Genomic DNA, 21,625 nt, shown 5'->3' with positions numbered 1-21,625 from the left:
ATGCCAACGCAAAAAAATATTTATTGACTCAATGTTATACAATGAGTATGCCTACTTGAACTGAGCTATATTAACAATTTAAAAATAAGTCAAATATATCAATCTACAGTTATACATGCAACAAAATCAAACTAGTATTTAAAATACATAATTATGTACAAGTCTTCCTCTCTTATAAATTGCAAGCTAACTTAATAATATATCACTTTTTATTTTGAAAATTTAAATTAGAATACTGTTATAAAAATACACATAACCTTTACTGTAAAAAATAAATATACTCCTTTATAATTTTTATATAAATGCATGAATCTAAGCACAGTTTTAGGCTACCTCTTAATGTCTCTTCTTCTTTTATGGGGCGGCCTACTGCCATGCACTTAAGCCTCAAGGGCCTTTTACACACCCCTAATGTCTCTTAAGTTATCCCAGAATAGTTAGAGGCGGATAATGTAAACATCCTTTAGTCTAGCAAAGGTTTGTTTCTAGACAGGTGACTTCTACATGAATCTCTTGATGGATCTAATGAACTACAGTCAAACCTCAATGTAACGAACCTCAATATAACAAATTTCTTGATATAACGAATGTTTTTAAATCCCCTAGAAGTCTCCATAAGAATTAATGCAAATTTCACCTCTACATAACGAATAAAGCATACTCACAACCTCGATATAACAAATTTTTAGTAATCTTGGAAAAAATAAATCACCCTTGGTATAGTGAATTTTTCGTTGTTAGAACCTCTTGTAGCGAAATTCACCTCTATATAATGAATTTTCCACGACTGCACCTTGTTATAACGAAGATTATAGCGTAAGGTGTTTAAGTTTTATTCAGGTCATGTTTGCTTTTCAACTTTCTTTTAATGTGTTTTCAAAGTACATAGCTACTGTATTACACTTCTTCTGTTTTACATACTGTATTCTTAATTGAAACAAAAAAATAAAAGTAAAGTTTCATTGTTCCAAATTAAATGAATTTTTATTTCGTTTTACACACTATTTAAATACAGTACAGTATACGATTTCACAACGCTTTGACACGATCGAGCCAATAGTCTGTGAACCTTGATGTAGCGAAATTGTACCTAACCTAACCTCAATATAATAAAATACTCGATATAACGAATTTTCTGTCCGGTCCCTTGAGGTTCATTATATTGAGGTTTGACTGTAATTATTTCATTCCATTCTCCCTCCTTCATGGGAGTGCTATTAAAGGAGTCAGGGAAATCTCATACATATAATATAAGCATAGTGCTTCCAGCTGTGTACAACTCTTGAATCTGCAGATGTACAGTACAATATGGATCAGGTTTGTTGTGTGTTAAAATGTATGAGAATTCATTACAATTATCCTTTTAATTACTTTTGACTTTACTTTAAATTCCAAGGAGGCATCAGAGTCTAATTGGAGAAACAGTTGTGTTTAAAAAAAAAAAAGTTATAACACTTTGGCAAATCACTGCTTTAGCATTCATTATTAACCACACCATCTTTTGTAAAGACCAACTTATCAGTCTCAAAAAGTCTCTCTTACTTTAGGCAAACTTGACCTTTGTTAAAACTGAATTTGATTTACTTATTTGTGGAGCAGAAATTGGAAATTTAGACTTGCAACTGGAAAAATATTTTTGTAATTTTTACAAAATTGACCGTATTAGAAGGAAATCCAATGGATTTTAATAGTTACTCCCTCTTGGGGTTTATCTGTTATTTTCATTTTATGGTAGCAATGCTGAGTATTAGGAAGAATATTTAATCTTTTTAAACTATTTAAATTCGATTTATGAATTTTTGTAAATAAGTTCAATTGAAACTTTGATCTAAACCATCTCTAAAACAAAGAAAGATCACACACAGACATTCAGTTTCTACCAAAATTCTTGTTTTATATCAACTTCCCAAAAATGTATCACAAAAGGGGATTTCCATTTTGAGCCATACTCTACTGTTTCTAAAAATACTATAGGATATACACAAGGAACTTATAAAAGAGAATACGTGGGAAAACCAAAGTGGAAAGTAGTGATAGAAAGTACACCAGTCTTTGCAGAATTTGATCTCACTTTATTTTGCTCTCCCCTCCCCACCAAAAGAATTGTTTTTAATTGAAGGAAAGTTGAAATTTTTATATTCTTTGAATTTTTTCTGGGTAAAGTAATACAATACATAAAATATTAAATATTGCGAACAGTGTTCTATTGTTGCATAGCTACAAACTTTTGCTACAATTATAAAAAAGGGCTTTTTTCATAAATACAATACTTATTAGAAACTTCAAAATATTAGTATCATATTTAAACGTAACTATCTGTGGTGTCTTCAAATTGTAATTAAGAAGATTTACTAAACTCATCGTAAAAGAGTGCTATAATTCACTGGCTGTTTATGGAGTATCCTGTTACTATTTCATCATCTATACCAACAGTCTAGTTAGATATTGTATAAGATAATTCCATAAGGGCTTTTTCACTTCTAATCATGTTAGAAGCCAATATATGATTTACTATACTACACTGTGCAAATCCTGTGGTATTCATTTAATAGTATAGGTTTCAATCTTATTAAAAAAAGTTTTAAAAATGCTAAAAAAACATAGTCAATAAGAAATAAAACAAACCATACTTCATAAAATATTGAAATATACTGTATTCAGTATAAAGCACACAAACTAATGAATAAATGGAAATATATCATAATAATATAATCTTTTTAATATTTAACTAAAAACTTAACAAAAATTATCTGGTTGTATTATCTGTTAAAAGATCTTAGTGGTTGAATTTCCTCATTTCTCAAAAGTATAGAGATGTGAAATTAAAATTATTAACTTCGGCAAATTCCAAATAGGAACAGGAGCCATAGTCTGCTTATCACTTCAAGAGGGTTCACAATGGGAGTACTTTTATAGTTTTTTAATTCAATAAAAATTTGGGGAATTTGTCTTTACGAATGATCGTAATGGAAAAAAGTGGGGTATTCATTTGTTTGGACAAGTCTAACAGGATGTTTACTTGGATTTAAAAATGTATATTTCAAATTGTTATCAAGTACTCCTTTAATATGGAGGAATATTTCAATTTGTCTCTCCATTCTTATTTAAGCCTTATTCCAAATGAATAAAGTAAAGGTGAACAGCCTCAGAGTTCCAAAAGTATTTGGCAAAGGTGCTTTTAATTTGTATTGCATTATTTTTAATTCTTGATAGGTTTAATTTATTATGTGTGCACAGTTACTAGAATCAATACTGCTACATGTATCATTTGTAAGTATACTATTAATAATTGTTTTTAATCACTTGTCTTAATTCATGTAATTATTTTATAATACAAAGAATGATATAAATAATTTTAAAAACTAGCCACTAATACAAATGTAGACTAGTTTCTATTTTTGTAATATTTATCCTAGTTGTGATGAAAATTTTTGAATAAACAAATATTAATAAGAAAAAAACAGATTGAGGGACCACAAAATTAATTATTTATAAAACTGTGTGGGAAGGCATAATCTAAACTTTTGCAATCATAAATTCCCTGGCCTTTACACTATGATATTGTATTATGAGGTATGATGAAAGGTTTGGATTTTATTCAGACATAATACATATTCTAATTCCTCAATAAGCAGCAAGAGAATGTATTTGTTGACTAAATTCACAAACTGAATTAACAATCTTATTTTAAAGATTACACAATTCATGACAAAATTAGCATATTGTAAAGGAAATTGAACATAAACTTATTGTTGTTTTCAGAACTAACCAAGAAAAACTGAAACTGGTAAATTACATTTCTATACGAATAAATTATGTATTGTACACCAAATTTTTTGTCTGTTCTCAGAATCACTTACAGACAAAAAAATTAAATGGTGTGCTCATATAAATGTAAGTGCTTTGAATTTACATACTTAAAATGTTAGGGGTATACAAAATTAATATTACTAGATATTAAAATATTTTAAATAAGTCCTACAAGCAAAAATTTAAAACACAGGAAAAATATGCTGTAAATTTAGATACATATAGGAATTATAAACGCCACTATTAATAAACTCAGTAACTGAACTTAAGTACAGTATTATTTCAGAGCAATCCATGGAAATTCACTGATTGCACTCTGCAGAGTCTTCCTCATCACACTCCTTTAATTACAAATGTATTAGATTATCTAATAATGGATTTTTGTTACATACATTCTCTTGTTACTTCTTTACAAACAATACATAACATGTGTTATAGTCCTCTTCAATTCCTGCTTCATGAATCATAACAACAAATAACATTCTGGTTTATTAAGAAAAAACACACTAGATTGGTACCTCTGGCACAAACCAAAATAAACAATTTAGATCTTAGAGAGGTCTCATTTAAAATTTGCGTACTGCTAAAAATTCACTAAGAATCCACAAAGTCAGATACTTTCTTTCATATGTTTTCTTTCCTACACCAACACCAAGATCTTTCATACAAGGTAAAAACCTTGAATGTTCATCTCTCTAATAAAAACTTTCACATGTTAAATGGTCATTGTACTAAAATTATTTGCTATGTTTAAGTAATGCTAAAAAACCTTAGTCTTTGTATAGTGTTTTCATCTTATGAACTTAATAATCTGGCACATTTAGTTACTTAAGATTTATTCTTGACCACATTATGGATGGTTGACTTGTCAGCAATTTGTATCCGCTTGTTTCTAGAGGATTCTCTAATTTATTGTTATTATTTCTCCCATTCAGATCTTCAGCTTTCTTCTAAACATTTTGATCAACACCTTTGTCAGTTGGCAAATTGATTTCAACAACTGTCTTGATTTTTCGTTTCATGTTCTCAAGGACTCGTTGGAAGTTTCTATTGACCATAAGATGGTTTTCTATGTTCACCAAAGACATGAAATTTTAATAGGGAACCGAATTACCAATTTCAGTGACCGAAGAATGAATTGAAATAATTTATCTCCTTCTCTCTTTGTGTATTGATAGTGTAGCCTTCAATAGTGTTTACAGAATTAACAAAAATTAAACACCCTTAACACTTTTAATATTTATAATTTGTACAATGTACATCTTGGATCCAGTGAACCCATTATCACACATAAATTATATATAAAATTTAGCCACAGAGTTAGTTGTAACACGTGTTAGATTAGTTCAGTAATTTGAACGTTTATATTTACATTTAACGTTTTCTGTTTGTGATTTTTGTACTAATATACATTATATAGCAATCTGATATACCAAAATATGAGTAGGTGTCAGTTGTGACCAAGGGTGTTGATAACTAAAGTGTCTTTCACCCAAAAAAATAAATAAATAAAAAACTTAACCTATTACAAAATTAAAAACAATAAAAGTCTAAGTTGTCTTATTTTTCTTGCTTAATCAAGTCATTACAAGATATTCTATATCAATATCATCATCTTCATGATTTAAGCTTAAAATGTCATTATCAATTTCTACATTACTCACATTATTTTATGTTAACATATATTTTTTGCATGATAAATAATTTTTGTCCATGTTATACATAGTAATCCTGTGATTTGATTGCCATACTTTGTTACACAGAGACGAAACAGCGATTTTTTAAACATATGTTTTGTGTTGCTTTAAACAATTGTAACATAACTTTTGTAAAAACTCACACGTTTTCAAAAATATACTTTGATGGTAAAGACAAATAGTCTTTAGTTGACAGCAGTTTCAATCTGGCATATGTTTCAAAAGATTTAAATATGACTGATTCATTTTACCAATTGTTTGTTTGTATTGCTTTTTTGTTAACCTAATATAACAAAATGACACAAATGTTTAGAAACTTCCCTCATCACAAAATTACAAAAACTTGAATATGTTTTAAAAACTAAATGGTTTGATATAAAAAAATACATTAATGCTTACAGATATGAAGTGATACCCATGCTAAGTTTAATAAAAAACCTGTGAAATTGGGTTTAAAATTATTTACGTTTTTTTATTATTTGAAGTGGAATGACCTCACACCTTAGAAACCTGATAGCTTAGATGTGCCAATGTAATGGGTTGGAGAGGTCACGTTCATGTCTGGCTAGCTGTACACTCATTGAAGCTACTCCTCACAGCTTAGAAACCTGATAGCTTAGATGTGCCAATGTAATGGGTTGGAGAGGTCACGTTCATGTCTGGCTAGCTGTACACTCATTGAAGCTACTCCGTGCAGCACACAGGGCATGTTATCCCTTCCATCTGTCCCTAGTGCCATATGCTAAATAAATGCGAGTCATTTTCAAGCTTATGATATTGTATGCACTCTGTTTTAAATTCAGTTATGCCCACAAGGTTTGTGTTTGGACTTATGTAAAACAATTAAAGTTAGCAGACAGCAGTTATCCCCAAATCAGCGACCAAAAATGCATACATTGTACTAACCCTTCCCCATCCTTTGTCAGATGGTCTTCCGCTTTTATGAAATTCCTCCTGCTATCCTTAGTCAGAGTTATTCCATCAGGACTATTTCACTGTCTATACTATTATTAGTGAGAGTTTACGTAGTTAAGGAATATCCCAATAGATCATGTGGTTATAAACTTAGCTTGAATTTCTAAAACTACAACTTTACATCAGATATTTGTGTATTATTTGAAATTAAAAATAATGGTGTTGGCTTGAAATTTATGTTAAGGTCTTCGAACACAGAGTCAGCTAAACCTCATGTTATGATGCAAAATGAAGAAAATAAATAAAATATTGTGTTGTAATTTGTAAAAATCAGTAAAGGTGTGGAAAATGAGAAATCTTAATTTTTTTAGAAACATGTAATGCATAACAAAAGGGATTTACATCCTGGGCCCTGGATGTTTTTATAAAAAAATATATAGATAACAAAGAGTCTATACATCTGGTGGTTTGATCGTAAAAAATGTATATTGTGTAAATATAGGTAACTGTGATAGCACATCGTAGTAGCAGATCTCATTTCTCTTATTTTCAATTGAGTACCCGATAGAGCTTTCATAAAATCATATTAATTATTGTCCATCCATCTGTGTGAAAACTCTTGATAGAAATCATCCTCTTCGTCCAAGTAAGAACCCTATATATTTTGGGGTCATACGGTAAAGGGACAGTCTGTACATCTACCAGTCCAAGCAATAATTCGTAATAGAAAGGTCCTAGAAACTTCAATCTTAATATAGGTATTTGTATATCTTCCTCTTGGTCCAAGAAAGAATCATATTGATTTTGGGATCAAAAGGTCAAAAGGCAGATTTTACATCTGTCCATCTGTGCATTAACCCTTGATAGTTATGTTCTTAGATCTTTAAACTTCATATATACATTCCTCTTGGTCTAAGGAAGAACTGTATTGATTTTGGGATCAAAAGGCCAAGGGTTATCTGTCTGTCTGTGTGATAACTCTTTCATTACGTTATATAGGTTCCATCAATACAAGTTGTATTGATGTATTCAGAGTACTCTAGTATACTATATAAAAATAAATAAATGGATTAAAAAGGGTTACGCATATAAAAAAAGATGTATATGCTATTTCAGATTTGAGGACATCTATGTTTTCTAAACAGTTATGAAACTCAACAATAACTTGTATAAAATCTTAATTGTTTTATACTTTAGCAATGTCATCTTAAGTTATCTATTATTAACACTTTATAATAACTGTTAAAAATGTCTTATAATAGTTTGTTAATTTCTTAGACTACCAGTCAAATATGGTGTCCCTCAGGACTCCATTCTTGGACTTCTTTAGTTTACTTGTTGTATAAAACATAAGCTTAGCCTGTGTTTCTATGCACATTATTTAAATTAAAAAACATCAGGAAAAAATGTAAACCATCTGGAGTTTTTATCGCAAATAGAACTAAAAAAACATAGTAAATTACTTAACTAAAGACAAATTAACATTAAATGTTGAGAAAACTAATTTTATTTTATTTAAAACAATAAAAATCAATAGATGCTCCAAACATAACACTTGATAGTAAACAAATTGAAATTTAAACTACTACAAACTTTCATGGTTTATACATAGATCAACACTTAACTTGGAATGATCGTGTTTACAAGATATTATCTAAACTTAATTCAGGCATCTACGCTCTATATAGAATGTCATTTTTCTGCAATGCTCAAACATTGAAAACAATTTATTACATATATATTCACTTGCATATTTCTTTTGGAATTCGCCTGTATGGTTTGAATAGTAAACAAATTCTTGATCTTATACTTAGACAAAAAAGACCTATAAGAAGTATAAACAAATTACAACCTGATCAATCAACTAGGGAATATTTCAAGAATATGCAAATTCTGACAGGTTATGAACAATACATATATGATACAATTATATATATATATATATATATATATATATATATATATATAAAGAAAAATTCAATAGAAGCTTATGAACCTTTTGAAATACACTGTATAATACTATATATATATAAATAAGTCATATCATATCCACACATCATAATCTAAGGTACTACAAAAATAAGGCTACATATACAGAAGCAAAATTTCTTAGATTATTGCCAGACATTAAGAAGAAGAAAATTGCATTAACAATTTTTTGTAACCAAGGTATTATTTATATTTAGTTAACAAAGTATTAAATTTAATTGACGAGTTTTACAACATGTAGATACTTTTGTAAAATAATAGTGTAGTAGATAAGACATAATTTTAAGAAAACATTGTAATTAGAAATTACTAAATGACACTACTCATTGTACACTGATGTACACGTTGTTTGAATCAAAATTGAAATTGTTGCTATTTGAAATTGAAATTTCCAAAACAAATCATTGGGGACCTATCCAAAATTTGGTATTTCTTAACTACAATATAATAGATACTCAACAGTTAAACAGTAAGTTAATATTTTACCAAAGTGAGTTAATAATATATTTTAGACCTCTCATGCATCCTAGATCCTCTAACATTTGTTAAGTTACTGATAGGTATTATCTCAAGGGATGTTTTTCATTCGTCACTATCAATGTCAGCCCGAATATTAGTTCCTTTTTCGTGGTTTTTTGTTTTGTTTTATGGACTTCCTGCAATCTGTTTTCTTTAATTTGCCTATACAGTTCGAGGACTTTAGCTGTGCGCGTGACCTTGAGTGTGTGGTGATAGGCGGGAGGGGTAGCGGGGTAGCATTATGCGCTGCGTCCCGAAAACATTTCCTGTGACACATAGGTAAAACCCTCCTTTCAGGAATCCAAATAACTCATCACACTCGCTAAAATCAGTCTGTTTTGTGACAGTGCTGATTGTGGTGGAATTAAATAATAAGAGAATACCAAATAATAGCAATAATAGGACTTATCCTTGTTTTTCAGTTGTTATAGTGTTGTTTAATGTGTTTTAGAAAATAACGTATTTGTCAATACCAATCTGAAATTGAAATCGTGAGTTTATAGTCGTTAAAGAGATTTTCGCGCCTTAGTCTCAGCGGCTAGCATGTAAACGCAACTCGCCACACATATAGCGTTTATTTGGTGAAAGGGTAGTATTAGGGCCCTACGAGCACAGCTAAATTCTTCTAACTGTACACTCACTCTAAAAATTTTCAATTTTAAAAGTCCATCAAATATTGTGAGGTCGCCAATACCCTATATATAGCCAAGCTCCCCGCAAGCGTTGAACGCCTAGAGGAGTTAATTTCTATTGATAAGACTTATGCTATTGTATTTGGGATGAATTGCGCTATATAATTTACTATTAATATTTAAATAAACAGAACAGCTAAAGTGCTTAGGTACAAAACGGCCAAAAAGTTTAAACATAATAAAGTCATAAATCAATAACAAAATGTTATTTTCAAATACATTATGGAGTTCAAACTTAAAAAAATAAATGTTTTATGAATTCTTTTATGCTGTATTGAGTTTTATGTAATTACTTTAATTGAAAGTTTTTACTTTTTTATGCTTCTAATAAATGGTACCAACAGCATTATTTAACGATAAAAAATAAGGGAATGGCAATAGTTTGTAAACATACAAAAACAGCAGAAAATGCTTGCATTTTAGCGCACTGACTCATTATATGACCAGCGTGTAGCCGACGCATGGCACTGGAATGGCTGGCGCTGTGGCACTCGCACCTGTTATTTGGCGGTCAAAGGGTTAAAAGTACAAAAATTAATTTAAAATTTCCAAAAAGAGACAAAAAATGTAATATTATGATTAATTAACATGTATGTCAGGATTTTTTAAAATAATTTCTTCATTAAAATGTGAGTACAAAGTACATATAATATTGCTTTAATCTGGATAAACATTTCAATAACCAATGATACTAAATATTATCATGTAATGTGTGGACACTGATATCAAAGAAGACAAACTGACACTATTACGTATATGGAAATACTGTACACATTGGACACAATATTAAATATTGTGATAATATTTAACAAGTGCCTACAACAGAAGGTATACTTGTTCTACAATTGAATACACAGATATGCTTTGTTAGGTCAACTTCATCAGTGGTTAATATTATAGAAGTCAACAGTACCTGTCAACACATGTTTACATTTGAACCACTTCTTCACAGTAATATAACTTTTAACAAAAAATTTAGTTTTTTAGTAAATATATCCTGATTTAAAATGACATGTATAGTCAGGACACCTAGACCAGAATGGCAGATCTAGGGTTAGACAGCCGTGAGCGTTCAGATACCTGAAAACAGTTGGGCTTCCCCTTCTCTTGTATCAAAGACCCAAAGTGCAGCAAATCTAGCATTAGTGGGGGAAAAAAGATAGTTGTCCAAGAAATAGATTGTTGAATAAATATTTTCATTCATGTTGCCAAAAGCAAACAATTAAGTTATGAGTACATAACGTCCTGATTTATATTTATACAAATTTTTTAGATCTTTAAGAGTTTACACTATTTCCGACACAAGGTAAAATACAATTTTTATTGTTTTTTTTTTTCCTGTTAACCAGGTCTAATGAATTTCAGTTTCGGCTCATATACATTAGGCACGTATTTTTCAATCAGACAAGTAAATAATTGAAATTTGGCTACAGTCAATATGGTCTTCATAAAAACTACCATGGATGACCATCAACAATTCATTTAAAGACATTATGAATGCTTTTTAAAGTTAAAAGAGAGTTAATTTTCATGGGCCACTTTATGTTATCTTTGAAGGGCCCCTGTCTGTGAAAACATTCAACACTCAAATTTAAAAGATTGAATACTAAAGCATGTGTGGTAATGTACTATTATTTAAATCTAATCCTGATTAACTGCAGGGAGGTAAGCTAACAGTCCCACATATTATAGCCTATAGATCATTCGACTGCTGGGCTTCTAAGTTACTTTTTTAGATCCTAGCCCGGTTGAGTGTATTCTGTTTAACTATTTGATTCCATCTGTAACCCTCTTCCAGTCAGTTATAAAATATTATATTGTACCTTACTGTAGGGCAAATACAGCAAAATGGGTGAGATCTTATTTATTCAGAGGAGAGTAATCATATTAATGGTTAAGACTGGGTACAATTATCATCGCATACATCTTTTTAAAATTTTCAATATTTAACCCTTAAATGGTGAAGAAAATTTAGCATTTAGGTTAAGTTTAGTTTATTTTCTGATTCTTGGAAGAAAAAATAACATCATTTTAATAAAGGCTTTACCAATAGTTGCGGGCCGCATTTAACATGTCGGCATGTCATATGCATACATCCGCATGCCGCACCACATACTGTAAGACGGAGCAATGGTAAAAAAATAGCACCGGTTACTTATTAATTTTTGGGGCGCCACGAATTCCAGTTTACATTGTAATGGTAATAAATCAATACATTGAGGCATTCATATAACTACGAGGTATGGCTATTAAATAACGGGACTGATATTGTAAGAAAATTTATTTTAATTTTAAACATAATTACTTATTATCACCTTCAATATACACCCCTTCTCTATCCCTGCAACGCTCCATGTGAATTTTCCATTGTTGGAAACAATGCTGAAAGTCATCTTCTGTCAACTCTTTCAGGAGTCTTGCCGCTTTTTCTTGAACAGCTTCTACGGATTCAAATCTCGTACCTTTCAATGCAGATTTCACCTTAGGGAAAAGATAAAAGTCGCATGGTGCTAGGTCTGGCGAGTAAGGTTGATGTTCTAACACTGGGATGCTGTACTTGGTCAGGAACCGCTTGACAGATAACGCGGAATGAGCTGGCGCATTGTCTTGGTGCAAAATCCATGATTTGTCCTTCCACATTTTGGATCGTTTTTTTCTTACTCTTTCACGTAGTTTATTAAGTACCTCAAGATAGTAATGTTGATTAATTGTTTGACCTTCAGGAACCCAGTGAAGGTACACAATCCCACGAATGTCGATAAAAACAATCATCATTGCTTTAAATTTTGACTTGCTCATTCTTGCTTTTTTGGCTCTCGGTGAAGTTGAGGTCTTCCAATGCATGGATTGGCGCTTCGTTTCCAGATCATAAGTAAAAAAACCACAATTCATCACATGTTATTATTCTTTCCAATAAATTTGGGTAATTTTCAATGGCATTCAAAGTGTCAGTACAAACATTTTTACGAGCTGCTTGTTGATCAATCGTAAGAATTTTTGGTACCATTTTTGCACACACTTTTCGCATGTTCAAATTGTCATGTAAAATTTACATTCTTTATCAATACCTACAGATTCAGCAACTGCACGAATGCTTAATCGTCGGTCAGACCGAATCAAATTAGCAACTTTTTCGACATTGTCTTCCGTTTTTGATGTTGAAGGACGACCTGACCGCGAATCATCTTCCACGTCTTGTCGACCATCTTGAGAACGCTTAAACCATTCAAAAACACGAGTCCGCGATAAACATTCACTGACATACACTTCTTTTAGTAAATTATAGGTTTCGGTAGCGGTTTTTCCAAGTTTAACGTGAAATTTAATAACAATTCGTTGCTCTATTATTACGCTAACCATTTTTCCGGCAAAACAAAATAACAACACTTACATAAATGAAGGTTATGGACACAACAATGTTGTTTACAGAAACGAGACTAACTGCATTCTGAAGAGGAAGTCTCAAACTACACAGCTGTTGGTCATTGTTGGTTGGCGCATGCGCACACGTTCCACTGCAGCGTCAGTCCCATTATTTAATAGCCATACCTCGTATATATATATATATATATATATATATATATATAATATTCACTGTACTTTTATAACTCATAATGTTAACAATAGGCTAAATAAAATAAGAAAATACGGATATTACTATATGTAACGATTCTGCTGATATGGACACACACACACGTTGCGCTCTAAGGGTTATACTGTTATTGATATATGGTTGACCTAGACTAGGGATGGCCCTATGAAACTGCAACAGTTTATTCGAAACTGTTGCGCCGTGAAACTGCTAAAATAATAACAATTTTTAAATGTATTTTATTCCACTAAAACGTTGATCTGAATCACATTAATTAAGGCAATGATGATTTAACTAATTCTGTTGCATCTATTTCAGTGCAACAGAAACAGCACAGTACTTAGACAACAGCATTGTTGCATCTAGTATTCTATACTCCAGTGGTCTTAACTGGTGCACCACATTGTTAAATTAAGCTGTTTCGAAGCGTAAACTGTTTCGGAAAACAACATTTAAGGCCATCACTAACCTATACATCTTTTACACTTGCTTTTAACGATTTAAAAACATCCATGGATAACATCTATACACTCATCACTGTATACAAAAACAACTTAAGACATTCCTTTTGTAAGATAGGAAAAAGTAGAGTACAGTAGGTTACCAAATTACTGAAAAATGTATTTATCAGTACAACTCTGGATGTAAGAAAACTTTAAGAACTTGGAGGGAAATTGTGTGCTTGATTGTGTAAGGTTACAGATTAATTTTGAATTCCCAATGCTATATATGGTATTTACTTGTTTTAATAATACATTTATTGTTAAGCTCAACTAGCATTTAGTTCATAGGGTAGTTTAACTTTCTATTTTGTCTCTTATGATAATGATACTCAATGTTTCTCATTTATTATTGATAAAGATTAAATGGCATTTTATCATACATTGTCACATTGAAAACACATTATTGTACAATGCAAGGTTAAGATTAATGCAACCCTCCAGTTCGTCCATACTTCTAAAAGAAACAGTATATTAAATAAATAAATAAATTTAAACCCCCTTTACAAAACTGATAAAAGAATTTCCTAGGATTAGCAGTAATTGTTTAATTCATTAGTAATCCCAAAATATTTGTCCACCTCATAAATGGATGTTCCAAGAGAAAATGGCAAATTTGTCTCTTGAATATACCAAATGGCAGTGATCTTAAAACTATTTGGCAGTGCATTCCATAATATTGGTCCAAGAGACAATGTTGTTATTGTTTGGAAATCAGTTTTATGGTTACAATATTGTTTCCACCCACTGTGTTATATTGGTGGTTGTTTGATATGTTAAGTTATTTGATGTTGCCATATAAAGCAACAGTTTATACACATCTAAACAAGAAATCATCACAATATGAAGTTTTTGAAATTTTTGTTGAACAAATTTTTATCCCTACCAGAAATGTAACGAACCGCTGTCTAGTATTAATAAAACTTTTAATAGGATAATGTTCTTTATAAATGTATTCCCCAATATTTCAATAACATAAACCAATTTAAAGTAAAGAAAATTGCATTAATATACTATTTTAAGAGCTTAATATACTAATCATAGCCTAATTATTACTTTAGATAACTTTTAACAAAGAAAATGTATATGACCATTCCAATTTAAACTTTATTGATAATCAGCCAGAGAAATTGTGTAGAATCATACGTTGGTATGACTAAATCATCAACAACTATTTTAATTTCAAGGAACAATTTTTTATTTGAAGTAAAATGTACAGCTATTGATTTATTTGCATTGACTATTAAAAGGTTTTCATTAAAGTATTCCAACAGGCTATATTATTAATTTGTATATTTCCTGTTTAGTATATCCTCCAAAAATTATAACCAATTTTTTTAGTTATTGTTTATTACTACATTTTATTCCGTCTATTATTAACTTTGAAACATTATTTTCCGATTAAAACACCAAATGGATGGAATCCAAAAATGCCAGAATTGTTACTCTAACCATATCTCTTTCTGTAAACAATACCATCGGTAGGCTATGTTATGAAATGATCTTGTACATGTAACTGTGTTTGGAATAAAAAAACCATATCATACTAGCTGTAGCTGCATGTACATGATTAAAAACGGTTGATTAGGCCTAGGCTAAATCCAACACAGATATATAAAGTTACTTGGTGAAATTACTACCTACTAAGAGGAATTTTAAGTTTATTAGTTCATATTTAATAGTCTATTTTCTAACTGCAATATACCAGTGAACTTACCACATATTTTTAATGGTGCTTCCAACTCCAGTAGGATTGGCTGAGAGAGGAAAATTTCTCTTGATTTTAAACACAACCCTCTGATTTCACTTTCTGTCAGTTGAACATTTTTGCCGGGCCTTGCACCACGAACTAGAATGAAAGAAAACAGTACATTTTACAAAATATAAAAATTTAGGAAAGAACACAAACATGTAACTCTATTTGTAAGAACTTTAGGCACAATTATAAACATTCACAACCAAAAGGAATGCATTGTTTACCTTCTAACAATCTAGCGATGATACTATCAATGTTTAGTTTATCATCTCCACCTGCCATTTTTAGTAAGCTATAAGGTAAAACTAATAAATGTATAATTTAATGTAAGTAAAGATTTTCACGTTTATGCCTAATCTGCACCAATTTCCAACAAGCGTAATGGCAACCATCCAAAGCGTTGACGTCACCTACAAGCGGCAAAACGCCCTTTTCTATCCATTTTCAAAGGCGAATGAATAGAAATAATTTCAAATATAAAAACACTATAGAAAATGTTATTTCCACGTTGCTTTCAACTGTTAACAACAACGCGTTTAAAGAAAGGTTAAATGTTTAAAACAATAAATGTTCTAAGTGAGACAGTTCAAAGTAAAAAGTTAAGCAAATAACCATATGAAGGAACCGTCATTGTTGTTAGACGGAACAAAAGCGCTGCAAATAAATACACACATCAGGATGGAGGATATAAAAGGAGTAAGGAGCGGTCCTGACAATAACGGCAAATAGAGGCAGATATTGTAAATCCAGGCTTGCATGAAGAAATATATTTTTCTCTGCAAACCTTGTGGTATTCTAGTCACGTTAAAGTGAGTATAGCGCTAAACGACATGATCTACTAAAACTCTTCCGTACGCCTAAAGCGATGCCGCCACCTCGATTCTCCTACACGAAGTGATTATCTGATATTTGTATTTTCATAAAGATTTATTTAAAGTAACTCGCATCAATCTTACTGTCAAAAAGTTTACATTGTAATATATATATTACACAAATATATATGTATATATATATATATATATATATATATATATATATATATATATATACTAACACTATGATTGTGTATAACAACTAATTTTCTTCTTAATTTTCTTTTTGTTGGTGATAAAAAATCTTTATAACACGTACACACTTCTAAACAACGTAGACAAGTCTTTTTTTAACATCATGTTCAACGTTTTTAATTAGTCAAATCGCTCTATGCAATAGGTACATTGTGTTAGCTGCGACTTTAAGCTTAAACTTATTTTACTAAAGATTAAATGTTTAGTAACCAGTTTTAACTCATTATTTTTTTTCATACTTTTCAAAATAACAGACACATCATAAAGCTCCCTGACAGGTATAGGAATAGCACATAGTAATAAAGAATATTATTTTAAGGATATGCAGAATCATTCTCAAAAAAATTATTATGTAGTAAATGTAAAGCAATGGTAATTCCTAGAAAATGTGTATGAATTAGGAAGAAATTAAAAGAAAAGCCATAATAAGCAAATGCCTATCGAAATTTATAGCAATAGGAAATAATTCTAGGCGATAAAATGGATGCATTAGGAATGTCCTGTACTGATATTGTTAATTTGTACTACTTAGAGAAACATTTTCATAAGATATAGAAAATATCTCCAGATATTTTAATTTTAAAGTATACATATGAACACATTTTGAGAGAAAGAGATTAAAAAAATATTTTTAGTAACATATTTGTAAACGATTAAATTCTAATTCGTACTTAAAAATTATAGTACACACTTAAATGAGGCTATGTAACAAAATAATTCCTACTTCGAATTTTCACCCAAGACAACCTATCAAATGGTAACAACGTACTCTGGATAAGTATCATGTGTTTGATATATAAAACATACAGTTATTGAGTATTTCCGTACATTTAATTCATGCCAATGACATAAGTAAGCGTGTCCCTACTATCCTGCTCCTCACACCTGTCTTCTTGTTTTTCAAGCTCTTGAACATCCCTTTTCCACTTTGTTGTTTCAGATCGCATCACAGTTTTTATTTCTTAAATGCGTTGGTTACTAAAAGTAAGGATTGCCTTATTTGGCCAAACCCAAATTTCATTGTATGTCCCAACAGTCTCATGAATACACAGCGCAATAATAGTTTTTAGAATAAAAGTGATTTTTAGTAGCATGGACCAGACCGTATTATACGAAGATTTGCAGGCTTGTTTGGTGCTGCCATTGTTTTAGCAGCTCTGAATTAGATATATCACTACAAAGAGTTTATTTATTCCACAGCCTTGGAAGCGCAATTATTCAGTGTCATCGCAGTCTATATGTTTGATTATTATTTGCCCTTGCAGGGGCTAAAATGTATTGTTTTTGTATAATTTTAGTGGGATCAGACTTGAATTATAGCTAATTAAACAGATTCTTTGTAAATGTAAAAACAAAATATCTTGTTTGGTGATTTTATCGTCAAATGTTGCTTATTCTTTGAACTGCATGACATGCACATAATCTATAATATAACAATGTACAACAGATACTAACATCAAGTTATTAATTGTGAAAGGAAAGTAGTCCATTTACTGAGAATAATAATATAATTAGAAACATGGATTGTGCATATCTTTAATAGCGTAAAACAGGTATTTAAAAAATTAGAAATAGTACAGAATCAACGTTAAGTTTGTGGAATGGTAAGGAGCATAGAAATTAACTGCAATTGACACCTTACGGATAGATACTATTACATTACCTATAGATAGACATATGGTTATGAACAGACTTATCTATAAAATATTTAACATATTAAAACAACCCCTTACTATCACGAAATCACGAATATACTTTAAAATAATTAAAGCATATTTAAAGTACACACACACACACACACACACACACACACACACACACACACACACACACACACACACACACACACACACACACACACACACACACACATTTAAGTTAGTTATAGGGTCCCAATGGCAAGTCCTAACTATATTTAGATTTAAAATCTCTACTTACATTGTTTTTATGAAACATATTATAATGCTGAATGAGAAATTTACATGTAATACAAACATTAAGCAATGTAACGTTTAAGTATTTTAAAATATTAATTTTGATAATTTAATAATACGATTATACTTTTTAAATATCAATATAACCTATCATTCATATCTAACAGTTTATACTAGCTCCAGTTAAACCAAGGGTTTAATTCGACCTTGTTCATAATGTACACCAATTATCTAAGCAACATCAGAAACCGTATGTACAGTGTTTTATGTTTGCAGATGACTTGGCCAAGTATATTCAGGATATTAGTCCTCAGACAGCTAAAGATTTTGTTACCCCTAAGTCAGGTGTAATACATGTCTTGGGTAATGCTTTTAAGCTAAGCTTAAATGGGGAGAAGGTCCAGGACATACAACTTTGCATATAAACTTTGCAAGTTTATAGAGTTTGGCCCCTTAAAATTCTTAGGCTTTCATCTCCATTCCAACCTCAAACGGCACTCACATATTGACAATCTGACCGCAAACATTCTAAATAGGGTCTTCTTATGATTAGATTATTGAGAGGTAGTGTGTCTCTGAGGTGTTCCTTTGCATCTACTGTGGTCATGTACATAACCCCTTTTTTGTGGTACTTCAGTTTGGGCGAATTGTTCTTATGCTCACAAATAATTTGTGCTACAAAAATAAAGTTATTTGTCATCTTCGACGCTGACTAGTAGGCTCACTGCAAAATATTTTTGGTTAGGTAAGGTATGCTTACTCTACTGTCTTTTAATGTTTTCTTCAGTTCTTGTGAAAGTAAAAGAAAACTTGCAAAAAAACAACTAAAGTTAGTGACATACATATCTATATAACAAGAAATAGACATGATATAGCTCAAACAAAATGTATGTTTTCAGCAATTCAATAAAGCTTTGTCTACCAAAGAGTTAAAATGTAAAATGCGTTACCTGAAAAATTAAAACTTTAACACCTCAAAGTTGTAAGGTAGCACTTAAGCAAATTCTTTTAAATTGCCTACTCTATAACATAACAGATTGTTATGGTATAAAAGCTACACTATTTCCTTACATTTATATTTAAGTGTGAATTGACGACTGCCATGCATTATGTAAAATGTTAACAATAAAAATTTATCTTTTCAATTAACACTTCCTACCATAGCAACATTATGTGTGGCTTATACTGTTGATGGTTCTATAAGCCTTCAAGGTACTGGGCCTGCCTGCTACATTCTAGAATTACAATTAGTAGTTAAGTTTAAATTTAGTATATGTACATATAGTTATACAAATGCATTAAATGCGATTTATACAGTGGTTATTGGAGTAATAAGGCAAGGGTTTCAAAGAATAATGGTTTTATCAGAGTAAAAATCAAATTAAAGTAATATATTAATGCACAGTATGTAAAAATAATTACGTCTTAATTGTAAAAAAATAAGTTGTTGTACGATGAATAGAAATATTAACTATTTCAAGCAATTCAGGAATTGGGCACGATGAAACGATTGACGCTTTAGTTACAGAAAATATTAACAATGTTAAAAAAATAAAAGACGTTCATATAACATTAGAGAATTACAAAGCGCTTTGTTATACAAAAATACAAATGCAAGAAATATTGATATACCATACTTGGATAAACCATGTAAATTTATATTAGGATGCTTTAGTAAAGGAACGTGTTTTTAAAAGGATTTTTCTTCACTTTGATTAAACGCTTCTTCATTCTGTCGCCAACACCCTTTCGAATTAGGTAGGACTGATGGGCCTCTGGCGTGAAGGTTTCTTTCTAAAATACCTTTCAAACAGCCATATACACAATTCTGGAGAATGTTCTGCATTATAATCTATGAACATTATTAGGAAGTAAAGTTAGCACATAATTAATGTAAATAACAACATTAATAATGAATTGTTAGAGCTTCAGGAATTATCTAGAATGAATAATACTATTTTAGTTTTAAAAAATCACTCTGAAATTACAAATTTTTAAAAGGAAGCACTAAAAAAAGGGAACAGTGAGGTTGCATGTAATTTTAAAAGTTAAACGGGACAAACATGGAAGAATTATCCTAGTACTGTGGATATGTATAGTGATGAAAAAAAAACATTGAATCTTTTTGTGATAAAGGTCTATTCCCGCCTTTTCTCAATTCTCATCACTGTTCTCACTCGTTGCAGTTGAACACGTAGGACTATTTAGTTGATCTTCCTCAAATATTTACATTTATTCAGGTTTTAAGTGTTCTTACTCGTGAAAATGTAGTGTGATAAAACATTTGCATTAGTACATAATACATAATACTATATAATACATAATACCGATAAAGTTATTCTAAGAGTAAAAGATTCTCAGTAAGTTGGTTGACTATAAGAAACGGTTTCAAAATGTATATTCAAGTGCGCACTGTGGACACAAAGAATAAAATTACTCTTGATCTTTCTAAAACTACTAAAGTATCAGAGTTAAAGAAACTTATCGAATCCCATTTTAACATACAACCAGATAAGCAAAGATTGTTTTTTCGAGGGAAACAGGTATGATTTCTTATATTCATTTGTATTAATATTAAGTTTTGTAATACTAAGAATTTAAATTCTAGAAAAGTTTCCTTGCTATATTACAAATAATTCTTAGGTTTAAACAAAGTACTTGATTTTTCAATCTAAACATAGCAAATGAAACCTCTACCTAAATTTGTAACATTTCACAATATGATTAAAAAAAGCAGGCTAGTTGGGTTAGGTTAGTCTTTAATCCTTCTTTTAGCAACATTCAAAATATTGTCAATCAGTAATTTTTGCCAGCGTTTGAAATTTCAGATAGCCTATTTTTGTAATTGTGAAAGTAAAGGCTCTAGCGGTAACGAGTTTCACATTATTAACTTATTGGAATCGTACTGAACAAAACAATATAAGGTTTCATGGGGTGGAAATGATAAATAACAAAGTTGTAGAACATTAAAAATGGAACTACTTTTTATGTGCGGAGCAAGATACCTTTTGTGACTTGTGATGACGTCATCGAATGCGCTGTCATCTTTGGAAATGAAAAACAATACTGAAATGAGCAGAATTTTTAGTCCAAATGAACAATGTTTTTCTTAATTTCGAACTTCTAATTTATTAGTTATCGGATTGCGTCAAGT

The 21,625-nt window shown here is 30.5% G+C and overlaps 2 protein-coding genes across 2 annotated transcripts in view; one reads left to right on the top strand and one right to left on the bottom strand.

The window, feature by feature from the left end:
• Positions 1–15,881, bottom strand: part of LOC124369117 (serine/threonine-protein phosphatase alpha-2 isoform) — a 34,813-nt gene extending 18,932 nt beyond the window's left edge. The window contains exons 1-2 of the mRNA XM_046826872.1: positions 15,695–15,881; positions 15,432–15,563 (exon numbers count right to left, since the gene is read on the bottom strand). Coding sequence (XP_046682828.1) covers positions 15,432–15,563; positions 15,695–15,752 — 190 coding nt within the window. The 5' untranslated portion in view covers positions 15,753–15,881. The remainder of the gene's footprint in view (positions 1–15,431; positions 15,564–15,694) is intronic.
• A 4,744-nt stretch (positions 15,882–20,625) lies between these two features.
• LOC124369115 (E3 ubiquitin-protein ligase UHRF1-like) overlaps positions 20,626–21,625 on the top strand; it is a 34,887-nt gene continuing 33,887 nt past the window's right edge. Inside the window, exon 1 of the mRNA XM_046826871.1 lies at positions 20,626–21,014. Within this exon, the coding sequence (XP_046682827.1) occupies positions 20,865–21,014 (150 nt within the window). The 5' untranslated portion in view covers positions 20,626–20,864. The remainder of the gene's footprint in view (positions 21,015–21,625) is intronic.

This window comes from Homalodisca vitripennis, chromosome X (assembly GCF_021130785.1).
Source record: "Homalodisca vitripennis isolate AUS2020 chromosome X, UT_GWSS_2.1, whole genome shotgun sequence".
NCBI lineage: Eukaryota > Metazoa > Arthropoda > Insecta > Hemiptera > Cicadellidae > Homalodisca > Homalodisca vitripennis.
This window is presented reverse-complemented; position numbering and strand designations above follow the sequence as displayed.